Genomic DNA, 23,188 nt, shown 5'->3' on the forward strand with positions numbered 1-23,188 from the left:
ATTAACAAGTTATTCCTCTACTATCTCTTTACTTATTCTGTACTGAAATTCCCCTAATCTGTCCTCTGCTCCATTATCCTACCAGACGAAACTAAGGACTGAACCAGCATCTACTGAATTCAAAGCTGCACTGTCCTGCTGTTCCCAGATTAGTTTGGAAGCCTACAGTAGGTCTTAAAGATGGAACTTAGAGGAACAGGGTTTTTATTTGTGTCTCAGCTGTGAACACCAAGAAAAGAAGAAAACTATTGCACCAGCCTCCGGAACAGTGACAGGACATAGCAGATTGCACTATAAAAAGATTCTGGGTGATTCTGATGATAGTTGCAGTCGAATAATATCTGAAATGCCACACATTATCCCTCTTTGCTTTAAGGCTAGAAAACAAAAACAACAAAAAATGCACCATGCATACAAGCATAGTTCTATGTTAACATAAATTAAATCTCCTTGCGTGTCTCTCCAAGGAGGACAAAGGTATGTTTACTACTTGGGTGTTCACTTGGGAACAACACTGATGAAAAAATAACTGCCCAAAATGTGGATATGGTGTTAGACTAAGACAAATGGTGTTGATAATCAAATGTCTATATGAGCCTCATATGGCTACAGTACAGCTATTTTAAGATTTAATGTATATATCTACAGCTGGTAAGCAAACATAATTTGCTTATACTACATCACAAGATCTTGCAATAATCTGTGCAAGAGAAATAAGATTCATATCATCATGTTAGGCTCTAGCCAACTTACAAAGTCCAACTATGGGGCGGTACAGACCTCCCAAAAAGGGAGGCCTGCCGGCGCCTGTTTTTCTTCCGCAAGGAAGCCGCAGCTGACAAACCACGCGGCTTCCCTGTGGAGGAAAAAGAACCCGTGAAAAGTGGGTTCCTTTTACCCCACAGCGGTGGCGTACCGAGTGCGCCAGTGGCGCACTCAGTATGTAAGCACCTTGTGGCGTTTATGTAATAATGGCGGCGCCCATGTATGGAGGCACCACAATTGTTACGCCCTCGTCATGTGCGAGGGTTGCGGGGCATGTGGGCCCTCTGCCCCAGGCAACCCTAGCACGTGGCAAGGGCGTAACAAAGGGCTGTATGTACTGGGCCTATGCTAAAATGTTATGATTATTAAAAATTAAATTAAAAATAATTTCAAATGAACAATAGTAAAAGAGTACAGAGTCCAACGAGTGGACAGCAGCTTGTCATGGCACAAGGGTCAATGAATATCTTTTGAAAGCTTTGGAATAAACTACCAATTCCATATCTTTAAAATTAAATGCCTAGAACAGGATTTATCCTATTTCTACAAGAACAGTACACTTCTGACATTATCCCAATGGGTAAAAATTTCAATAGTTTCAATTGGTAGAATTTCTGCAGACATTAATGGCTATGGAATCAGTGAAATTGTGAATGTGAGTAATTTCCCATGTATCAGCAAATATTATATTGAATACTAGGCTTCCTGAATTGTTGCAGTTCAACAATATTAAACAAGATAACCATTATACGTTTGTAAATTTCAGACCATGTGCTCATACTAGGAATTTTAAAAATTAAGCATCTTCTACAATAAATTTCACTTGTGGCTTATTTTAAGCAACCAATGAGTTTTACTATGGCTAGTCTCTGTTTCTGATATGGTATTGTCTTATATCGTATCTTACTACTATATCAAGGATAAGACAAAATAAAAAATCAAATTACAAACTAACAGTAAAGTGACTGATGTAGATACTTTTGTGGTAGGTACTTCTAACAGTCCAAATCTATGTTTTGGTAGAATAAACATCAACTCTTCTGTGGTGCTTATCTAATGTTTTAGAGCAGGGTGAAGAAGATGTAAATCTCCAAATACTGATGGACCACAGTGCTCATCATCCCTGACCATTAGTTTTCCTGACTCAAGATAATGAAAGATTGAGTCCAACATCTGGAAAGCTGCAAGTTCCCCATCCCTGGCTTATAGAGCACAGTGGCTGTATGTTTGAGTATGTCTGAACAGTCAGCAATGAATACACATACATCTATATTTTGCTAATGATACCACAAAGAAAGTATATGTAAAAAGTAATTTATATGCAAACAGATGTTTCTGTCTGTACATTTTCCTTCAATGCAACATCAGTCGTCTTTAGAACATACCAACTGTTTTTTGTCGTACTATGCTTCTGGCTTTTTCTGTTCCTGGAGATCCAGTAGTTGTTGCACTGCGCTGCCTCATTGGCGCTTGTCCAGGTTGATCACGACTCCAGCCTCTTGAAAATGACTTATCAACAGATGTCTTTTGAAACTCATGTCCAACTCCTGAAGGGGAAAAAACACATTAGTGGTAATTATGAAACCATCCATCCAAGAAGATAATGTAACTGTGATAATGATTTGTTTTTACTCTGCTTTAACACAGTGGCATTACTCAGTGCCATAAATTTCACTACACAAATACTACTATAACAAAAATAGCATTTAAAATCAAGTTATATTGAGAGATCCAAAATAAGTAAAGTCAATGAAAAAGTTATTTTATCACTATTTAATATTGTCTACCATTCCAATGATATATCACAAGGGCTTTTTTCCTACTAAAATTACTACAGTATATATTTTTACCAGTTTAAATTGCTTCTCTTAAACCAAATGCCTAAAAAGAAAACTGATTTCCCTCTACTACCACTGTCTTTACTACAAAAAAGGGTTTAACTAATTCTTTACAGTATGAAAAGTATGTTTAGCTATTCAAACACAGTAAGAGATATTTTTTCTGTCTATTTTGATGTCATAATAATAATTAAAAGATTTATTTCTAGCCCGCCCTATCATGGAGAATCTGGGTGGGTTACAACAGTAAAATACATCAAGGTTACAATAAAATCCAAAAAAGAAAAAAAATCAATCCCTATGCCCACTCCCCAATCCCAATGTTAAAACAGGATTAAACAATCATAATATAAAAACAGTTGAATACAAACTTATTCTGAACATCTCTATTCTGCATTATAGGCAACTTAAATGTTCATTTAAGTTTAATGAAGAATTCATTTTGGTAACCAAATCTGAATTGGATGCACTATATGTTGATGATTATTTGTTTAATTTCAAGATCTGTATGATTTTTTTCAGGGTTAAAATTCTGAAGACATTGCAAACATTTTCTAACACTTAGGACAGTTTAACCTATTTTCAAAAAAATGGGGACAAGGAGGATAAAACTGGGTGACAAACATGAATTAAAGTAATTTTAAAGTAGCAAAACGACATTAATTTTCTAGTTAAATTGAAATATTGTTAAGGAATATTCAGCATTTCTGCTACACATATTTTGTAAGAAAATGGTTTTTTGTATTGTTCTACCCTATCCAAATCTGAAATACAAATGCTCAAGCATACTGGTAATCAGATTACTTTGGGGAAGGCAATGACATACCTCCCCTGAACCATGATCGGTTTGCCTTAGAGTCATCGTAAGTCGGAAATGACTTGAAGGCATATAACGCGCGCGTGCACGCGCGCACACACACACACACACACACACACACACACACACTTCCTGAATACTATGTGCCTTACCTTTGCCTTTATGCTTCTTTTGTTTCTGCTCACTTAATTTATCTAGTGGTAGGTCACTGAGATCCAGACTGTACAAGTTTCTAGCTAATACTTTCGTCAGCGTCTCCATGGTTAGTGACCACTCTGTGGCCAACTCTTCCCAGTAAGTCAATGATGACAAGACTGACAAAAGGTCATCCCAGAGTTCTCGGGAGATGTACACATTTAGGTTTGCTTTGATCCAAGCTACTATAAGAGTCTAAGGACATATAAAAAAAATTAAAAAATTATTTTAAAGCAACAGAACAGAGGCACACAACTCAAATCATTCTTGGTCACTTTTGACTTAGTAAAATGTAATAGAGTTGCATTGCTAAATTGTCAAAAATCATTTTTTGCACATTTTAACTCAGTGTTTTGTTTTAATGTTTTTAATTTTAATTCTCAGTTTACTGAAACTGACAGTACAATGAGAATAGGAATCACCAAAATGTTCACAATGCCAAAAATAATGTTCAGAATGCCAAAGGTTTTTAATAATTATGAGACCTATTATTATTATTATTATTATTATTATTATATTGTTGCTAGCCACCTTGACAGAGCTTGGTTTGAAAGTTTATTTAGATAATGTAAACAAATAGTTAACTCAGCTGAGAAGAATGCTTAATGAAAGTCATCTCAGCCATGTGAAACTCAACCTCATAAAACTCAGAACAACTAAAACGTTAATAAGTATTGATTTGCCTGGAAAAGAGGTCCTGCAAGCCTTCCTGCTAAAGTTGAATTCTTTCTTCCTTGATACTGTAGAAAAATCTGAGATGGTATTTTCAGTACTGATTCTGTGACCCTGAGCAGCACAAGCAGCATCTGTTCCCTGCAACACAGTATTAGACAAAGCAACAAATATTAGTCAAAACAATATACTATTCAGCTCATACATATTTTTTACCCATGCACACCATTTTTATTTACTGTATCTGCTACTGGGATCCAACACACCCCCTTAAAGCCATAACTGATAGTAATGTCAATGTCATATTGAGGATGGGGCAAGCTTGTTTTCTTCTGCTCCAGAGAATAAGACACGCAACAATGGATGCAAGCTAAAGGAAAAGATATTCCACCTAAACATTAGGAGGAACTTCCTGACAGTAAGAGCTGTTTGACAGTGGAACACACTCCCTCGGAAAGTGGTGGAGTCTCCTTCTTTGGAGGTTTTCAAACAAAGGCTGGAAGGCCATCTGTTGGGGGTGCATTGATTGTGAACACAGGGTTGGACTGGATGGTCCTTGTGGTCTCTTCCAACCCTATGATTCTATAACTTTGAAATTACTCCAGTTCAACATTAAAAATAGATTTGATTGGCTTCATATCTGAAAAACACTGTCTAACCATGAAGATGTGGGGTACATTGTATTTAATAACGTCATCCTTATATTCTCTTTTGCTACAAAAAGCCTGGGGAAGAAAGAGAGAAATGGGGAGAGAGAAGTTGCACAGATGAAGTACTTGGCTCATAACAAAATGGAGGGGGAGAAATGCCCAGCAACAAGACAAATTCAACTTGGAACAGAATTGCCTGCCCAATCAATTTTTACTCTTAGGGTTTACAGCCACTGCTATCTTCTGAAATGTTACATATTTTGTATGCACAGGAATGTAAAGTGAGATTATAAAATAATTTTAAAAATCTGTTTTAATTCTCTTAAAATGTGCTACATACCATATATACTTGTGTACAAGTTGACCTCATATATAAATCGAGGGAAGGTTTCAGGGTCAAAATAATGGATTTTGTTATGACCCATGGATCAGTCAACGGTAAAACTTACAGGACTATAAGAAAGGAAGGAAAGAGGAAAATACCATTTCCATCCCTCCTTCTCCTTCTCTGAACCTTTCCCGACCAACTAACACCGATTCCCAGGTGCTGGAGGAGAGATTTTAACATTGGATTGAGAAGGGAAGCAAGTGGAGTTAAAAGGAGTGTTCCTTTGATGGGAAGAGGAGGCTTGCAAATCGGATTAGGAAGGGAAGCAAGTAGTGTTAAATGGGGAGTTTTGTCCATGGGAAGAGAAGCCTTACAGATTAGACTGGGAAAGGAAGCAAGTGGTGTTAAATGGGGAGTTGCTTCCATGCGAAAAGAAGCCTTGCAGATAGGACTAGGAACCTCTTTCACACATACATACATAGAGAGAGAGGCACCCCGAGGGACATCAGGCTTGCTTGTTTCAGCATCTTTCTAAGTAATATTAGTGTATTGACCCATATATAAATTGACCCAGGATTTTAGGGTCGATTTTGGAGCATAAATTTCTCAACTTATAGTCAAGTATATATGGTAGGTAATCTTCATATGCTAGGAAATTAGAATATATTACTTACAAGGTACATTTGTTTGTATATCTTATTTATATTCTACTGCCTTTCCTCCATGAAATCAGGTATGGTTCCCTACCCCTATCTCTTCAATTTTTAGCTAATTCTTAACTTTTTCACAGGTCATCTCTATCAACCTCTAGTCACTGAGTGTCCAACTATTCCAAAGATCATAGCGGTGAACAGCAAGTAAGCTAATTAGCAAGTAAGCTAATTTGCCCCCAACAGTCTGGGTACTCATTTTAGCGACCTCGGAAGGATGCATGCCTGAGTAGAGCTTGGGCCCTTTTGCTGGTCTTGAACTCGCAACCTTGTGGTTTTGAGTGAATGGCTGCAGTACAGGCATTTAACCACTGCACCACCAGGGCTCATGATAATGGTTAAACCAGACAAGCCAAATGAACAACAGCACTCTCTACCTAAGCATTCTATAGGACTTGGAATTTCAGGATATTTATATGGGAATTGTGCAGGCCCTTTTAGTACTTTTTAGGCTATTTATTTTAATTATTCATACACGCACGCACGCGCACGCACGCGCGCACACACACTCCCCTCAGGGAGAAACACAGACATGGCAATGTCTAGATGCTCAAGCTTCCTTATATAACATTATACTTCACATAAGGCACCATTACATCATATTGTATGGCCACCAAGATGTTATACATTCATAGGGACTTTCATAAGGATTGCACTGTCATCTCTGCGCAACCAGTAGTGGTAATTATGACAGGATCTTTCTTTTGTGCCTGAGGTTATCTTTTACCTCTCATGTACAGAAGGTCCCTAGTCTCTGACACCTGCCCTGCTTTTATCCTTTTAACACTCTCCCTGAGTGTATAAGAAGGCATTTTAATCCCCCCACAGCCCCCTCACAGGAAGCCAATTACAATTCCTTTAACAAAGTCAGCCCTGCCAATTCCAATCACAAGGCCAAGCCTGCCTAGCAAGTCCTTCACAGTAATCAACACATATAAGAACATCATCCTTCTATCTAAATCATGGCTTCTTATCCATAATTACAATGGGACCTTGGTATCCATAGGGGATCTGTTCCGGATCCCCCGCTACAGATACCAAAAACCATGGGACCTCAAGTTCCATTGTCCCAATGGCGGTGTGTGCACGTAGCTGTGCCACCATTACGGACAGCCCCCACTGTCCCCAATGGAAGCATGGGCATGCGGTTGCACTATCATTAGGGACAATGGGATTTCAGTTGTTTGGAGACAAAGTGCTGTTGTCCCTAATGACAGTGTGGCCGTGTGCATGTGTTGCCACTGGGGACAACAGGGGCTTGCCATCCATTGATGCTTAAATAGATGGCAAGCCCGTGGATAACGAGGCCCCACTGTATTATCCTCCTCATCCTCAGGTTCTTCCATAATTTTCTAGTGTCTAATAAGGCATTTTATGTAGGCATTTCCTGTTTGTTTGACAGGTTAGGGATCAGAGCACTGTCAAAAACCGGAAATCATCAAAATGCGGAACTCAAGTCTTGTAAATGCATTTTGGCCACCCAAAAAAACAAACAAACAGAAAACACACACACACACACAAAACAAAACCACAAATATAAAAGACACACTATATATCACTTGTGAATATGTGCAAAAGCACATGGAAGGTCTTACAAACATGACAAAATAGTTCAAAAGAGAGGTCCACACACTGAATGTATGGGTGCTGGTCTTACTTGAAAAGGGTCGAAAGAGTGGATTAAAAAGCTGACTGTCAAAAGGCAGAGGACACCTGGTATACACATTTCATAAAGGCTTATACACTTATACAGAATTCTATCCATTGTATCATATTTATAATTCTGTTAAAGAAACAACTTAACTTATAACCCTTTCTCATCTGTAACAATATAGGCTTCTGTAACTTACACAGGTATATAGTTCGTCCGCACGATACGTGGCTTTCAGCTTACACTGAAGCCATGCGACAGAAGTAGCAATGGCGTGTGCACTACGTCACATCGCATGCACAAGCTCCATTCTTTTCAGTGGGGCTCAAGCATACGTGGTATTTCCCTTATGTGGGGGTGGTGGTGGTGGTCTAGAACAGATTCCTGCATAAGGGAAGGGCCAACTGATTTATTCCTCTTATTGAATCTTAACAGCATCCACAGTTATTTAATTAATTTTTGTCTGTGAGCTGCCTTGGGTCCCTTCTGGGAGAAAGGAAGCATACAAATGGAATAAACAAAAATAAAATAAAATAAACAATAATAATATCTTCTTGTACTCTTACCAGCACAGGTCGAGTCTCCTTTATCTGGAATTCCGAAATCCAAAATATTTCAAAAACCAAAACATTTTTCATGGATGGCTGAGTTAGTTACCTTTGCTTTTTGATGGTTAAATGTACACAAACGTTCATAACATCTATCAATTTGACACCACTTTAACTGCCATGACTCAACGCTATAGAATTCTGGGAATTGTAGTTTTGTGAGAAATGTGGCATTATCTGTCAGAACACTCTGATGCTACTACGAACTACAGTTCCCAGAATTCTACAACAAAGACCCACTAAGGCAGTTAAAGTACTGTCAAAATGGATTTCTGCAGTGGAGATACAGCTTTTATTTCATGCACAAAATTACTAAAAATATTGTACAGTGGGCCTTTGGTATTCATTGGGCATCCAAGAACCCCACCCCCTGTTGATACCAAAATCCATAGATGCTCAAGCTGCATTATATTCAATGTGGTAGTAAAATAGTGTACTTTGTATAAAACAGCAAAACCAAGGCTTGCTATTTGGAATTTCTATTTATTTTTAAAATATTTTCAAGCTGTGGATAGTTGAATCCATGGATAACGAAATTGTTGATACAGAGGGCCAACTGTATAAAACTACCTTCACAGTATTATATAATGTATTCAAGAAACATAAGCAAATTTTGTGTTTAGGCTTGGATCTCATCTCCAAAATATTTCATTATATATGTATTATTATTATTATCATCATCATCATCATCATCATCATCATCATCATCATCATCATTATATACGTATATGTAAATACAAGTATTCCAAAATCCAAATCAATCTGAAATACAAAACAGTTCTGGTCCCAAGCATTTTGGAGAAGAGAGACTCAAACAGTACCAGCATAAATTAGCATTTTGGGCAGCATTTCAGGACAAATTATCTGTCTATCAGGGTATGAAGCTTATCTGGAAGCTAAAGTCATTGCCTTCTTTTCCTGCCTTGGAGACATACACAAAGGTAGTCTAATTAAGAACCCTATCTGGGCTTCTTTTTAACTTCTCCCTATACCCACTCAGCTTATCAAGTGACCAATCAAATCTGAGTAGCTCACAACGGAGCTGTACACTAGAGATGTGTAGTGAGCCATTTCTTACTCAATAAAAATCTATCTTTCCAAAATCCTGCCTATGGATACTATAGTAGTCAGGACTCATCTAATGTACTTGTCTCATCTACTGTACAAATGCACAGTGTTTATTTATTTTCAAGAATCAATTTATTTTCAAGAATCACCTCCAGAGTACAAGTGCATTTTCTTATCTTTTGATTACGTTCCAGATCACGTGGCATTCTTCTCCAACTGAAGTATACTGTAGGCAGTTTTCTGCTAAAACACACAGACATTCATACAGAGATACCTGTATTAGCTCTTATTAGGTAAAATTCTGTCCTTTGAGACTGAAAACTGAATATGTCTGTGGTATAACAATAGACAAAGGGATATCACATTTTCCCTCCACAACAAACCTCTGAAATGATACACGATAACATTGGTCTGAAACAGAAGTAATTTGACAAAAAGCACAGGGTACACTCCTTGGTTAAGCAGGGCTAACCCCTACACAATGCTTGCAGAAAGAGTGGGATATGTATGTAAGACACCATTACAATATAGAACATTTACCAAGTCTTCTTGTCCATGGTTACTTGCACCACCATGTAACGGTAGATATTAAGAATGCGTTTACACATGTCTGTATGTTCATCCAACAGAGGTTTAATCTCATTTGCTGGCTCAAGAAGAAATATATTTGAGGAATTTGTTATAAAAACCTGTAATTAAAAAAAAAGAAACATTTGTCTAAGAAATCAGTTGAATTTTGCTGAACTGATTAAGCATATCACTACTGAAGAAGAAACAATGGAATAAGGATTAACTGAATAAAGTATAATTTGTAAATGAAATCAATTGTGACACACCATGAAGTATGTATAGAGCAAGAACAATATCTGTGTTCCACCACATACAAAGCACTTGCCTAGATGCACATGAGAAGAATACACACACACACACACACATCCTGCTCTTCAGCCACAAGACTCTCGTAGTGGTTTACAAATTGTTATTTGACAATTCTCTGTCCTCAGGCTTACAATCTAAATATGACACAATACAAGGAAACAGGAACGGCAGTGAGGGAGGGGATAAAGTCCAGAAGATACTGCTGATTGCAGGGCAGTGTCAGATGGGATGAAGGGTCTTCTATCTGCTTCTGGGCCTTGGCAAGATGAAGCTATGCCTGCCTCTTCTCTCCCTCTGAGGCCACTTGAATTTAGTTGAGTGTAGTCACTCATTACAATTAATCTTACTTGCTAGACTGAATTATGCACAACTACTTATCTAAGGTAATCTCTACTGCAAACTTTTTAACGATATCACATATAAATAGTCATATTATAGTCATTATGAACTGTATTTTTTGGGACCCAATTAAGAAATTTTAATTGGAGTAATGACTGGTAAGACTGTTGAACTTTGAAGAGCAGCTTTGCTCCCCAACCATATGGCAAATTTCCCTCACTTTCAGAAGCAATATGCCATGCAGCATCATAACTTACACCAACAACATACAAGAACACTGAGTGAAAAATCATGGGGGAGTGAAGTAAATTCTCCACCACTTAAAAATCCTGTCCAACTTATTCTAACAAGGTATAGAGGTGAGGTGGTGTGTAATGTCTTGCATCTTTTGTCCAATTTGACCAATTTTAATTCCACCCTTCAATTGAGTTTGAGGAGGATTGATAGCACTAATAGAATAACAAGTTCTTTTCCATGCTCCCTGAAACAGCTCATTATGGCCTACTACTGGCATAAATACCACTGGTGGTATTTTTATACCAGAACAACTGTATATAAGAGCACACAGCCCTACTGGATGGATATCTCCTACCTTCTTCCAACAGCCATTTGAGAAGGTGAAGTTTGGTCCGTTGCATCCTTGGACTATGGTCCTGGTTAGTTCAACCATCCCCTCCCACACCACCAATTGAATATAACTTATATGCTACAATTTTCAATTTACCTGCACCTAGTCACATTGTTTTGTCCATTTACAAAGAATAACTTAGATCCAACAAAGCAAAGGCACACTAGTTTGCACATTTTTGTTTCTGATAGCAGCCTCTTTCACTCCATAGTATGTTATCTGTGGGTGGTGGTGGATTCCCAACCTGAATTTTTTGGTTTTTTTTATTGTTTAAGACAAAGTAGCCAATACCCTTTGTACAATGTAACGAAGAAGAGTTTTTCAGCAGAGAAAAATCCAAAGTAATGTCTTATCAAAAGACAAAATTCAAATGCTTTAATAAATAAATATTAACTCAGTAAGTTAACTTAGTCAAAATGGAATGATTACCTAGCACTATACTATTCCGTCCCTGTATTTGTATGCATAAAATTAAGCAATGTCTACAGGACTTGCAAGTACACTGTGAAAATGTTGGAAGTTGTACAGTCTGCCCTCGATATCTGCGGACTTGCCACCCACAGATCCCAGTATCCACAGATGGAAAGTCCATGGGGGGGGGGGGACAGCAGAGGAGGAAAAGGAAGGAGGAGGAGGTGGTGGCGGCAGGAAAGAAGAGGAAGAGGAAGGAGAGGAGGAGGGAGAAGGAGTAAGAGGCAGGGGCAGGGAAGAGGAGGAAGGAAGAGCAGGGAAGGAGGAGGAAGAGGTGGTGAGGGAAAGAGGACGAGGAGAAGGTGGTAGCGGCAGCAAGAGCCGGAGGTGGAGGAGGAGGCAGCCTCTGCCACCTACCACAGTGAGTGTGGCAAGCAGGGCTTCGGGGTGGCAAAGTCTCATTTTTCCACAATTCAAAAAGGACTTTGAGAAACTGGAGCGTGTCCAAAGGAGGGCGACTAAAATGGTGAAAGGTCTGGAAACCTTGCCCTATGAGGAACGACTCAGGGAGCTGGGGATGTTTAGCCTGGAGAAGAGAAGGTTAAGAGGTGATATGATAGCCCTGTATAAATATTTAAAGGGATGTCATATTGAGGAGGGAGCAAGCTTGTTTTCTGCTGCTCCAGAGACTAGGACCCGTAGCAATGGATGCAAACTGCAGGAAAAAAGATTCCACCTCAACATTAGGAGTAACTTCCTGACAGTAAGGGCTGTTCGACAGTGGAACACACTCCCTCGGAGTGTAGTGGAGTCTCCTTCCTTGGAGGTCTTCAAGCAGAGGCTGGATGGCCATCTGTCGGGGATGCTTTGATTGTGATTTCCTGCACGGCAGGGGGTTGGACTGGTGGCCCTTGTGGTCTCTTCCAACTCTATGATTCCTAATGGTGGCACAGCAACATAGCCATGCCACCATTGAGGACAATGAGACTTGAGCATCTGCAGATTTTAGTATCCACAGAGGGATCCAGAACAGATCCCCCACGGATACCGAGAGCCAACTGTACAAGACAATGTAAGGAAAATATATTCTTTACCTGCAAAACAGCCTGTACTCCAGCTCGTATTCCTTGCTCTATGACATCAAAGTCAGATATTTTCTGGGGAACCTCTTGATAACATCCATTTCTTGTCCAGCTTGAGTTTCGAACAGGTCCAGAATTACCCATCGTTTCCTAAAACATACACGAAGGAATTTACATAGCTATGTTCTCAATCTCATGTATACTTTTCTAGCTTGATGGAGTATAATATCTCTTGTAATAATCAAAGGTCTGCTTGTATAGAGAATGCAGACTGCAACTCCAGAAAATTCTGTGAACTGAACAACTCCTAAAGAAGGTCAATTGGTGATAAGGCTGAAAGGCATTGGGCTTTTTCAAGAAATAAACCTTCTTGACCATTGTATAGCATGTGGGATTTTGTCTCCTTTCATTATTTCATGGAGAATGACATGCCAACAGGAGATGAAGATATGGTTTCTTTCCTCAAACCTAGAGGTGTGGTGTGATGGTCTAGCTTTTAAAAACAAAAACAAAACAAAAACCAAAAACTAAAATATCAATTACCTGCTTTAGGTAATATAGTACTTCAGGTTTTGCTGGTTGCTATCCCTTGTATGCACTTGTTCCATTTTGGAGGTGAACCATTGATAACAGTCTGCATTAGGGCTCTTTGGGCCAAAACACACTGCGGAAATAATCCAGTTTGACACCGCTTTAACTGCCCTGGCTCAACGTCAGGGAATTCTGGGAACTGTCATTTTGTGCGACATTAATCTTCTCTGACAGAGAACTCTGGTGCCACAACAAACTATAGTTCCCAGAATTCCCTAACACTGAGAAACAGCAGTTAAAGCGGTATCAAACTGGACACTGCTTCATAGCTCAAAATGGTTGATGCTTGGCCTTGAAGCCAATAGGCAGGACTGTTTATGAGTCCATTTCTTTGAAATCAACAAGTCTGAGATTTGGACATATGCCAATGTGGTGTGCTTTAAAGGTAAAGGTTTCCCCTTGGGAAGATTGTCTAGTTGTGTCCGACTGTAGGGGGTGATGCTCATCTCTGTTACTAAGCCAAGGGATCTAGCATTGTCAAAGGTAAGTCCATGGTCATATGGCCAGTATGATTATGCAGAACAATGTTACCTTCCACTGGAGTGTAACCCATTTATCTACTTGCATGTTTATATGCTTTCGAACTGTTAGGTTGGCAGAAGCTGGGAGTAGTGATGGGAGCTCACTCCATCACGCAGCACTTGGGCCTCAAATTACCGATCTGCTGACCTTGCAATCATCAGAGTCAGCGTCTTAACCGCTAATGGAATAACCTGAGTAGGCACTACCAACTGTGCAGGAGTGAGGGGGGGGATTAAGAATCTGAATGGGTAACAATGATATAGTTTGATTCCCAGGTTAAAATATAATTAATCCAAATAACCTTTGTTTTCAACAAGCTATGAGGAAGATGAAACTTTCTTTGGTGTATTCTAACATATTTAAGGAAAATCAAGTGAGGTTTCCACAATAATGTTTTTAACCTGCATCCTTGCATCCCTCATTTCTCTTTCCCATCATCTACAATTTTAAAAATGTTGTGAGGAAATAAATTACTTAAACTGATTACTTTAGAAAAAGAGAAAACAAATTAAACAGAAGAAATTCCAATATTTTACCTCCTCCCTTTCTTTTCCTTTCTCTGATGAATTATGCTCTCCAGTGTTTTCATCACAGTCTACATGTGAAGATGACACAATTTCTTCTGGTTCCTTCATAAATAAGGGCTTCTCTTCTTGTTGGATCCACTCCTGATACACTTTTACCACTTTCCTCATGGCTGCTGCTTCACATATGGGCAATAAAAATGCCTGGGGGGATGTTTCATAACAAATAACTGATTTAGAAGCTATCCAACTGGTATTTCTTTATTTTACTTTATTTCAAAGGAAGTACCTGAAAAGAATTCCATTAAGGGGAGGAGGGCAGGAACATGTGGTCTAATTTGCTTCTGAAGGAGTAAGAGCAAAAAAGAGAAACCCAAAACCCCAAAATATGTGGGTTCAGGAAAACAGAATACTAATTGCAAACACAGTCTAATATGCAGTTGCATAGGAGATCTTTCTGCTTCCTTCTCTAAGAAACTTGGAGCAGTGGAAACAAAGCAAACAAAATTAACTGGGTAAGCTTAACAGCAAGCTGGTAAAACTAAACTGAGGAGTCCTGACCCCTTCATTTATGTCTGTGCCATGTTACCTGTGATTATCTGCAATATCTAAAGTTCCACTTACATGTAACATGAATGACATTATGGGGGAAGTGTAAATGAGCTGCTGCATATGGCAGATAGAAATGATCTCTGGATTAAAAAGGTAAGCAATGTAATTCGCTGAAGCATTAAGGTACATGATGGGTATTCTGCTAGGGTCCACAGACTGGGAAATTATAGTCACTAGTGATGAATTTTTTTTTCCAGGACATTTTTTTTATTCAAATTATTTTTTATTACACAGTTCATAATACAAATTGTACAATCCATATTTCATAATATACTTTTCTCCCCTCTCCCCCCTCCCAAAAAAGAGCATTGAGGGAAATACATTCCAATCAAGTTAACAATCATTTTCAGAGATGTGGAAAATATCATTAATTATATTTTTTACTTCTTCATACCCCATTTTTCCTTCTATGTTCTTAATCACAATTTCCTATTTATCTTTCCATGATTCTTTATTGCTTTCCCCAATATATTTAAGTCTTCTTTCCCAAGAAAATTAAATATGTATTCTTTTATATATTTAAACAAATAAGACTTATTCCAATTTGATTTATTTTTCCATCCATAAGCATTCACTGCATGAGCAGCTTTTAGAAATTGTTTTATTACATATCTTTGATTACTCTTCAATCTTAATTCCCCTAAATTGAGAGTTAAGCAGTTTTCTTTGCTTAATTATATCTCTATCCCTATTATTATATTTATCAGTTTCTTAATCTCTGTCCAAAATTCTTGAACAAATGGGCATTCCCACCACATATGTAAGTAAATTTCCTTAACCCTACATCCATGCCAACATTTTGATTGAAATTTATCATTTATAAGTGCTAATTGATGTGGTGCCCTGTACCATTTTCTAATCATTTTCATTTGTTATTCTTTTACATTTTTATTTTTAATATTAACAATTTCTTATAGCCAAATTTTAATTTTGTCTGTAACAATCAATAAATCTTTTTCCCAGTTCATTATCAGTCCCTCTACCATTCTAAATTGGGTTGTTGACATAATCTTATAAATTTTCCCTATTAGTCCTTTTCCACCTTCTATTTTTTTTAATTATTTCTTCTAGAAATTCATTTTGATCTATAATATTCAATTGTATTTCATCTAACAATTTTATTATCCCTTTTATTTGAATCCAGTATTAATATCCAATTAATATAGTTAATTTTTCTTCCTGTATTCATGCCCCTGTTGAATCATATAAGTCTCCAATTATTTTAAATCCCGTGATCTATAATTTTTAAAATATCTTTCCAAAGTCTTCATTGTTACTTTTATTTAAATATTCAGTTGGTAACCACTTCCTGTTTTTTATACCCAGGTTCTTACTCCACTTCTCCCATATTTTATAATTCACCATCCTTGGACCAATTATTTTCTCTTTTTCTTTCTTTCCCCATATTTTTGCCCTGGAAGATAGAGACATAATCCATTTGATTGCTCTGTCTATCTAATTTAACCCACTTTGTATTTTGATTATATTCTACCTTTATCATTCTTAGCAATTGAATCACCTCAAAATATAGTTTTAGTGATGGAACATTCCATTCTCATGAAGCCTTAGATAATCTGACTTTTTTATTCCCTGATATCCATTTTAATATTGATCTATCCCGTTTCTTCAAAACTTTACTAGGAATTATTTCTGGGATAGTTTGAAATAAATATAAAAACTTTGGTAATACAATCATTTTAAACATCCTAATTTTTGTTAGCATTTTCCAATTTTTACTAGCCCATTTGGAGATTAGGTTATTAATTTTTTCCAGTTGATTATAATTACCCTGTACAATATTATCCAACTTAACTGATAAATTTACACTGAAATATCTCAAATTTTAACGCCAATTTCAAGCCTGATACAGTTTGAATTTATTTTTGTTCCCGCCAATCTGTGTTCATAAACATTATCTCTGATTTATCCATATTAAATTTAAGCCCAGAAATGTTTTCAAATTTCTAAAATAGTTCCAATAATTTGATCACAGCTTGACATGGTTTCTGTGTCACTATCAGAGCATCATCTGCAAATACATTCAACTTTATCTCTTCTTTACTTATATTATATCCCTTTATCTCTTCTGCTTCCCTGGTCGTATTTGCAAACAATTCCATTGCTAATATATATAATAAAGGGGGAGATGGACAACCTCGCCTTACTCCACTTTTTATTTATTTATTTAGGGTTTTTTTAGGCAAGGGATACTCAAGAGGGTTTTTTGTCAGTTCCTTCCTCTGAAAAATAGTCTATAACACCTGGAATATCACTGGCACACTCCCATCCAAGTACTAACTAGGATTCCCTAGTTAAAAGTTCAGAGAACAGTTAGAAGTGTTAAAGGACCCTCTGTTCTGATGGTTTTTAATATGGATGATTATACATGTAACAATGATGTAAATTCCATGATACCAGATCAACTCAGCCAAAAAAGTCAGAGGTTTCATCACTAACACCAGTGGAACCGAGGACAAAATATTATATTACAAATTATTGAAAACTATAGTATATAATATATAATATTTTATACATACACATACACACACACAGTGAAATCAGCCTATATTCATTATAATGATTCACAGTTGGCTTCTACTACAGCAGTGGTTCTCAACCTGTAAGTTGCGATCCCTTTGTCACCTAAGACCAGCAGAAAGCACATATTTCTGATGGTAGCAATGAAAATAATTTTATGGTAGGGGGTCATCACAACATGAGGAACTGTATCAAAGGGTCGCAGCATTAGCAAGGTTGAGAACCACTGTGTTACAGGAACACTGCAATGTAGCAGAAGCTGGAAGGCTCAGAAAACCTTAGCTGTTTTCTAGGTGGTAAAGCATGTTTTGGACCAGGTTGGGGGAAAGGAATTAAGTTTTAGTTCCACCACCAAAAGTTTGCATTTAGTTTATTAAGTGCAGCATGAAGCAAATGTTAAGTTATTAGCCCAAAGTAAGTTTTACACACACAGAGGAATTACTTACCTGACGAAAGATTTCTGTAAGAAAGTTAACATTGCTTCTTTTAGAAGAAAAAACTTTGCGGACTATTTCAATGTCTGTAAGATGTTCTTCATCAATACTGCAAAGGCTGGAGGAACTAGGTTCTCTTTCAGTTAATGTGCTTGTGTTAGAATGAGACTGTTCTGGCTCTACATTTCTATCAGGTCTATCAGTATTATCATTTTTGCTGTCTTCTCTAGAAGCCAGACTAGCAGCTGCTCTCTGAAACCAGAAATGAAGGGAAAAATTTGTCATCTGATTCTCAAAGTATACAATTAGTCTTCCCCAAATTATGCAAATAAACATTGAAAATGCTGGTATGCTGTCCCTCCAAACAGCAACCGTAGCATAGTGTTCAAATCCAACTCCAGGTATGAATTCATGTGGAAGACTTAATCAAGTATTGTTTCCTCAGCATGGCTCCACCCCCACCCCCACCCCCACCACACACACACACCCCACCCCTGGGAATAATATTTATCCACCAAGGTTCAAGGACCAAGTAAGGATTACTGAGAAAGTCTGTGAATGTTCTGAACACTCTAAAGCACATACAAACACTAAGATTATTTTCACTGTTTCTAAAGTGGCTTCCAAAAGGACAGAACAGGATGGCTGGGTGGCTTTTATTCTGAAGCGAGAAATGTATTGTGAGAAAATGTCTGTTATTAACTGTGAGAGCTGTACTACATCACTTTACTTGTACAGAACTCTACAGACCTCTGGTTGAAGTAGGTAGTTCCACAAGGGAAAAAAATTGGAGACGGAGATGAAATATGCTACATAAGATTATGTGGTCACTCAAACCCTGTCCATCCCTCAACCTGGAGAGAAATCTCATCTTTGACATTATATTGAATTCAGAGACACCAGAAGTGGTTTTGAAATACACATTCTAATTCAGGAAGGAATCCTCTCCTGCCCTCCCTGGTTTCTAGGTCAGAATGAAGGCAGAGGTTCTGCTCTGTAGTAAGCACTAAAGCACCACGTACTACTGGGACAGTCCTCTGTCATCTATAAACCAGCGTCCTGCCTCTGCCAAGTAGGGTGTTCTGTCTTGGATTCCATATACCATCCACTGAATCCTGGAGAGATTATTGCCCTTCTAAATTTAGGCAGCAGACCTCCAAATAACAGGAAGGCAATTTGCAGGAAGGCTTCAGAGAGCATTTCTTGAGGGGATTATAAATCCAGAGGAGAGCCATGAACTCCTTGAAAGGAGAAGGACTGAAATAAAGCAGTAGGATTTGCCACGTACAGCACCTTCTTGGCTATACCTGAATATTCTTTGGCACAGTTTCACCTTCCATTCCAGGAATTTGAGGACCTGTATGAGGTTTTGGCTCAAGCCAGAAAGACACCAACCATCGGATGACAATAACACGAGCTTTAAGGAAAGGTTCCTTTGTACAATATACTGCTTCATTGGTTTCAGCATCTTTCTTGATCATTATGTAATGTGGCTTTGGTCTCATCTGTGGTATCTCTGTAGGGAAGAAAAACAGATTTCAGACTTCTAAAAAAAAGATTTTTAAAATGGTCTTGGATCAAAGTCCAAGCACCTACATTGGGTTCTTGGCCACTTAAACATTATTAAAATATTTAATAAACCTATAAACAGGTAGTCCAAAGTGCAACACTCTCAAACAACACCTGTAACTATTAATCACAAATTCCATTGATTGGGTTGGAGTAGCTGTTTAGAACAAGTGTTGATTATTGTTTTCCCACTCATTCCTTTGATTTTTTAAGGTTAGCATTTCAGTTTACACTTACTGGTGACTGAAATTAGCATTTTGTGCCAAACCATTTCAAATTTTTAAAAATCTTTAGTTTATAAAGTTCTAAGAACTATCAGTTGCATGGCCTATTGATATCATAAATACACAACCTGCCGTCCTCTCTGACTTGAGGTAGAAGATATTTCTCATTGAAAATCAAATACCTTTCCCAGCAACAATAGCCAATATTTCATTTGCAATATCTTATCATTGATTACACCAATTTATGGCTGAACTTACTGTCGTTTATAAGATTAATGGAAATATGTAAATCAAGAGATGGGAATCCTACAGCCAGCAAGCCACAAGCTGTTTCTGTGGCCCTTGGAGCACCAAGAACCATTTCCCAATTTCAAACCTTCTCAACCTGGAGAATTCCACTTCAAGAGGCCAATTACTTTATTTTTTTAAAGTGTGGCTCAATTCCTTGTTTTAGTGAAAAATCCCAGTTTTAAAAAGCCAAAAGCAAGGAAAATAGTTGTTTAATTCTCAGAGCTGATGTGACTCCCAGTGGATCCTGGGGTTCATAAAATGGTCCCCAAACTCCCAGAACTTTCTTACCTGAGTGCAACGAATCCTAACATTTTATCATAATTTATAAAAAGAAAAAGTAAAGCAAAATAAAATTCAAATATGAGTTACCTCCAACATTACCTAAATATTAAAATTATTTTATTAAAATATTTATACCTCGCCCTGTGTCCTAGGAAATGTAAGGAATTTACCCAAATGCAGACAGAAAAAGCCTTGTCTATGTGGTTGAGTAGATGCTACTTCTATTAGTGGCCTCATTTTATATACATCACAGTGCTGTCATTCTCTATCAAGCAAACAAAACTACAAACATCAAGCGAGGAGATGGAAAAAGAGAATTTACTCAAGCACAAGCAGAAAGAGTATGATCTAAAAAATTATCTTCTAAAGAAACTCAGTGTTATAAACTTTACCACAATGCACAATACAATGAAATGAAATGACCAGCATAAAGCAGTATAAAAGAGTACAATATTATACAATGCCCAGTAAAAATGTTGTGTAGAAAGTTGCTGTACATTACAAGTTGGAACACTTCAATTCAAATTCTAGTAGAAATACAAAATAACTGCATAAATAATCCAGTTTGACACAACTTTAACTGCCATGGCTTGCTACTATGGAATTCCGGGAATTGTAGTTCTGTGAGACATTTAGCCTTCTCTGTCAAAGAGCTCTGGTGCCACAACAAATTACAATTCCCAGAATTCCACAGCATTGAACCATAGCAGTTAAAGTGGTGTGAAACTAGATTATTTCTGCAGTGCAGATGCAGCCTACATCATGAAGAAGGAATGAGAATGAAATGCTAATCCTCTGTGCCCCAGAGTATTTACATTACAAAATAGAGAATAAAACTGAAAGATAGTGAAAAAAGCTTACCAAGTACAGGGTTATACAAGCTGCTCTCCTTGCACGTGTTTGGAAAAATATAAGGCAAGTAATATTTCTTAAAATGTGAAAATAAGAATGAAAATCCCTTTTCCTGGTTTTCTTTGTTCTTCCATTCCAGACTTTTGACCTACAACATGAATTCTGGATTAATCTGAGAAGCAGACAAAGTTTGGCAGTATTTTCCAAAAATATGAATTATTTAGGATATTATTATGGCCTAAATCCATGTGCTAGGTGCAACTAGAACAGAAACATTAGATAAATTATATAAATATTGTCTCAATATTCAACAACGGATTCCAATGATCTATTCTAGCTGGAACTAGTAACTAGATTAGGCCAAAGTCACTGGTTCTTATCCACATAGCATTTATCAGTTTCTATTTGCATTTTCATCTGTTTGCACTGTAAGAAGAAAAGAAATAGAGGAGTAATTATAATTTCATGTCTGCTTAATTGCAAAATGTCTCTTCTTGTAAAATCTCGTATGCAAGATGGGACAGAGGATTTCATATTCTGCTGCCACCTGCTTTTCCCGGAAGGCAAAACAGGAGAAAATGTGAGAAATGGCTAATGCTGCGGCAGGTTGGTGTGCCATACGCCATCATCTTTTTTCTTGCCTGCTTCTACAAAATTAATATTAGAATGAACTTAGAAGTTATAGTAAAATGTACCTTACTGTCATTTCTTTCCTTCAATATTAGAAGGGGAAGGAAATTGGATACAGCAAAGGTTCCGGGCTTTACTCGCCTATAAAACCTATGGTCCATTCAAGAGGAAGATATTTTGGAGTAGACACTAAATGCCTGAATCTAAGAGTGACTTTATAGTTAACAAAAAACTAAAGACAGTATATTAAGAAGTATCTCTGACACACTGCATTATGTGAAGTTCCCAGACAGCTGTGTTACTCTGTTGAAACAAACACAACTAAATGGCTTGGGTCCAACCTATCTTCAGGACCGCTTCCTTCCATATAATCCACCCCATGCACTCAGGTCTTCTGGTAGGAATTTGTTACAATCCATTTAAACTAGATTGCAACTGCCCAGAGGACCTTTTCGCTCCCTGATTATGGAACAGCCTGCTGGATGAGATCCGTCACATTACAGCCTTAAACAGCTTCAAAACATCTGTTATGGCGGAGTTCTTCCAGTAGACCTTTCCTGAATAGAGCACCAGCCACCAAAAATGTTGTACCCGTTTCTGCCAGTGCCACTGTTCATCTTATTTGTTTGTTTGTTATTTTACGGTATATTTTAAATTGAATGATCTAATTGTATTTTAGGGGGGGTGGGATACTGGAATATGGGACTGTTTGTTTTAATGTGTCACATGGAGAGGTGGGATATAAATAATAGTAATAATAATAATAATAATATTTTTATTATTATTATTATTAACAAAGAGTCTGGCACGACCTGAAAGACTAATACAGTTTACAACAGAATAAGCTTTTATGAACTACAGCCCTTTTTTCTACAAAAATTATGTCAGCATAACACTTATTGGAATTTAAAGTATCACAGGACAGTTTGTTTCATATATGTATACATATGTGTGTTAAAAAAAAAGACATATATATTGTTTCTTTCAGAAAAGGAAGGAAGATTAAACTTGACCAACAGTCAATTTAGTTTTGAGACAGAAACATGTTTGTGCCCTTCCTCCTTTCATCACAAATGCTATCTGATATTTATCATGCATGACATTCAAGGGCATTTCAGGAACCTTAGAGGTTTTCTCCTGTCTCCCTTAAAGAATGGAGAAAGAGTTTGCACAAAACAAAACAAAAACAAACCCCCCACTCTTCCAGGTTGCAGGATTTAATCAGAGCACCACCAGACAACACAAAAAGGGGACATATCAGGAGAGGCTGTGGATCTAAATGATACAAAGCTCTTCTGCATTCCATTATGTCTCCAAAATCAGGGAAAACTATAACAGTTCTGGATCCAACATAGATACTTTACTGGGCAATGCAGTAAAAGGGGAAGGGAGCTGGGGGGAGGGAACTGTTCCTTGCTTTCCACTCTACTGAAGTGAAGTTCTGCTCTTATCTTACTTGCACCTTCTCCCTTCCCCTG

General features: G+C 37.5%; 1 protein-coding gene across 15 annotated transcripts in view; it reads right to left on the bottom strand.

The window, feature by feature from the left end:
• RALGAPA1 (Ral GTPase activating protein catalytic subunit alpha 1) overlaps positions 1-23,188 on the bottom strand; it is a 241,084-nt gene that overhangs the window by 178,880 nt on the left and 39,016 nt on the right. For all 15 annotated transcript variants that reach the window (XR_016280990.1, XR_016280989.1, XR_016280992.1 and 12 more), the window contains exons 8-16: positions 21,090-21,228; positions 19,170-19,378; positions 17,875-18,114; positions 14,291-14,482; positions 12,654-12,791; positions 9,843-9,991; positions 4,299-4,428; positions 3,573-3,810; positions 2,151-2,312 (exon numbers count right to left, since the gene is read on the bottom strand). Coding sequence is in view for 11 of the 15 variants with exons in the window: in XM_089522122.1 (XP_089378248.1) it covers positions 2,151-2,312; positions 3,573-3,810; positions 4,299-4,428; positions 9,843-9,991; positions 12,654-12,791; positions 14,291-14,482; positions 17,875-18,114; positions 19,170-19,378; positions 21,090-21,228 (1,597 nt within the window). In the remaining 4 variants the exon portion in view is untranslated. The remainder of the gene's footprint in view (positions 1-2,150; positions 2,313-3,572; positions 3,811-4,298; positions 4,429-9,842; positions 9,992-12,653; positions 12,792-14,290; positions 14,483-17,874; positions 18,115-19,169; positions 19,379-21,089; positions 21,229-23,188) is intronic.

The sequence above is a fragment of the Sceloporus occidentalis genome, unplaced genomic scaffold (assembly GCF_023333645.1).
Source record: "Sceloporus occidentalis isolate IW3139 unplaced genomic scaffold, rSceOcc1.0.p SCAF_4, whole genome shotgun sequence".
NCBI classification, from domain to species: domain Eukaryota; kingdom Metazoa; phylum Chordata; class Lepidosauria; order Squamata; family Phrynosomatidae; genus Sceloporus; species Sceloporus occidentalis.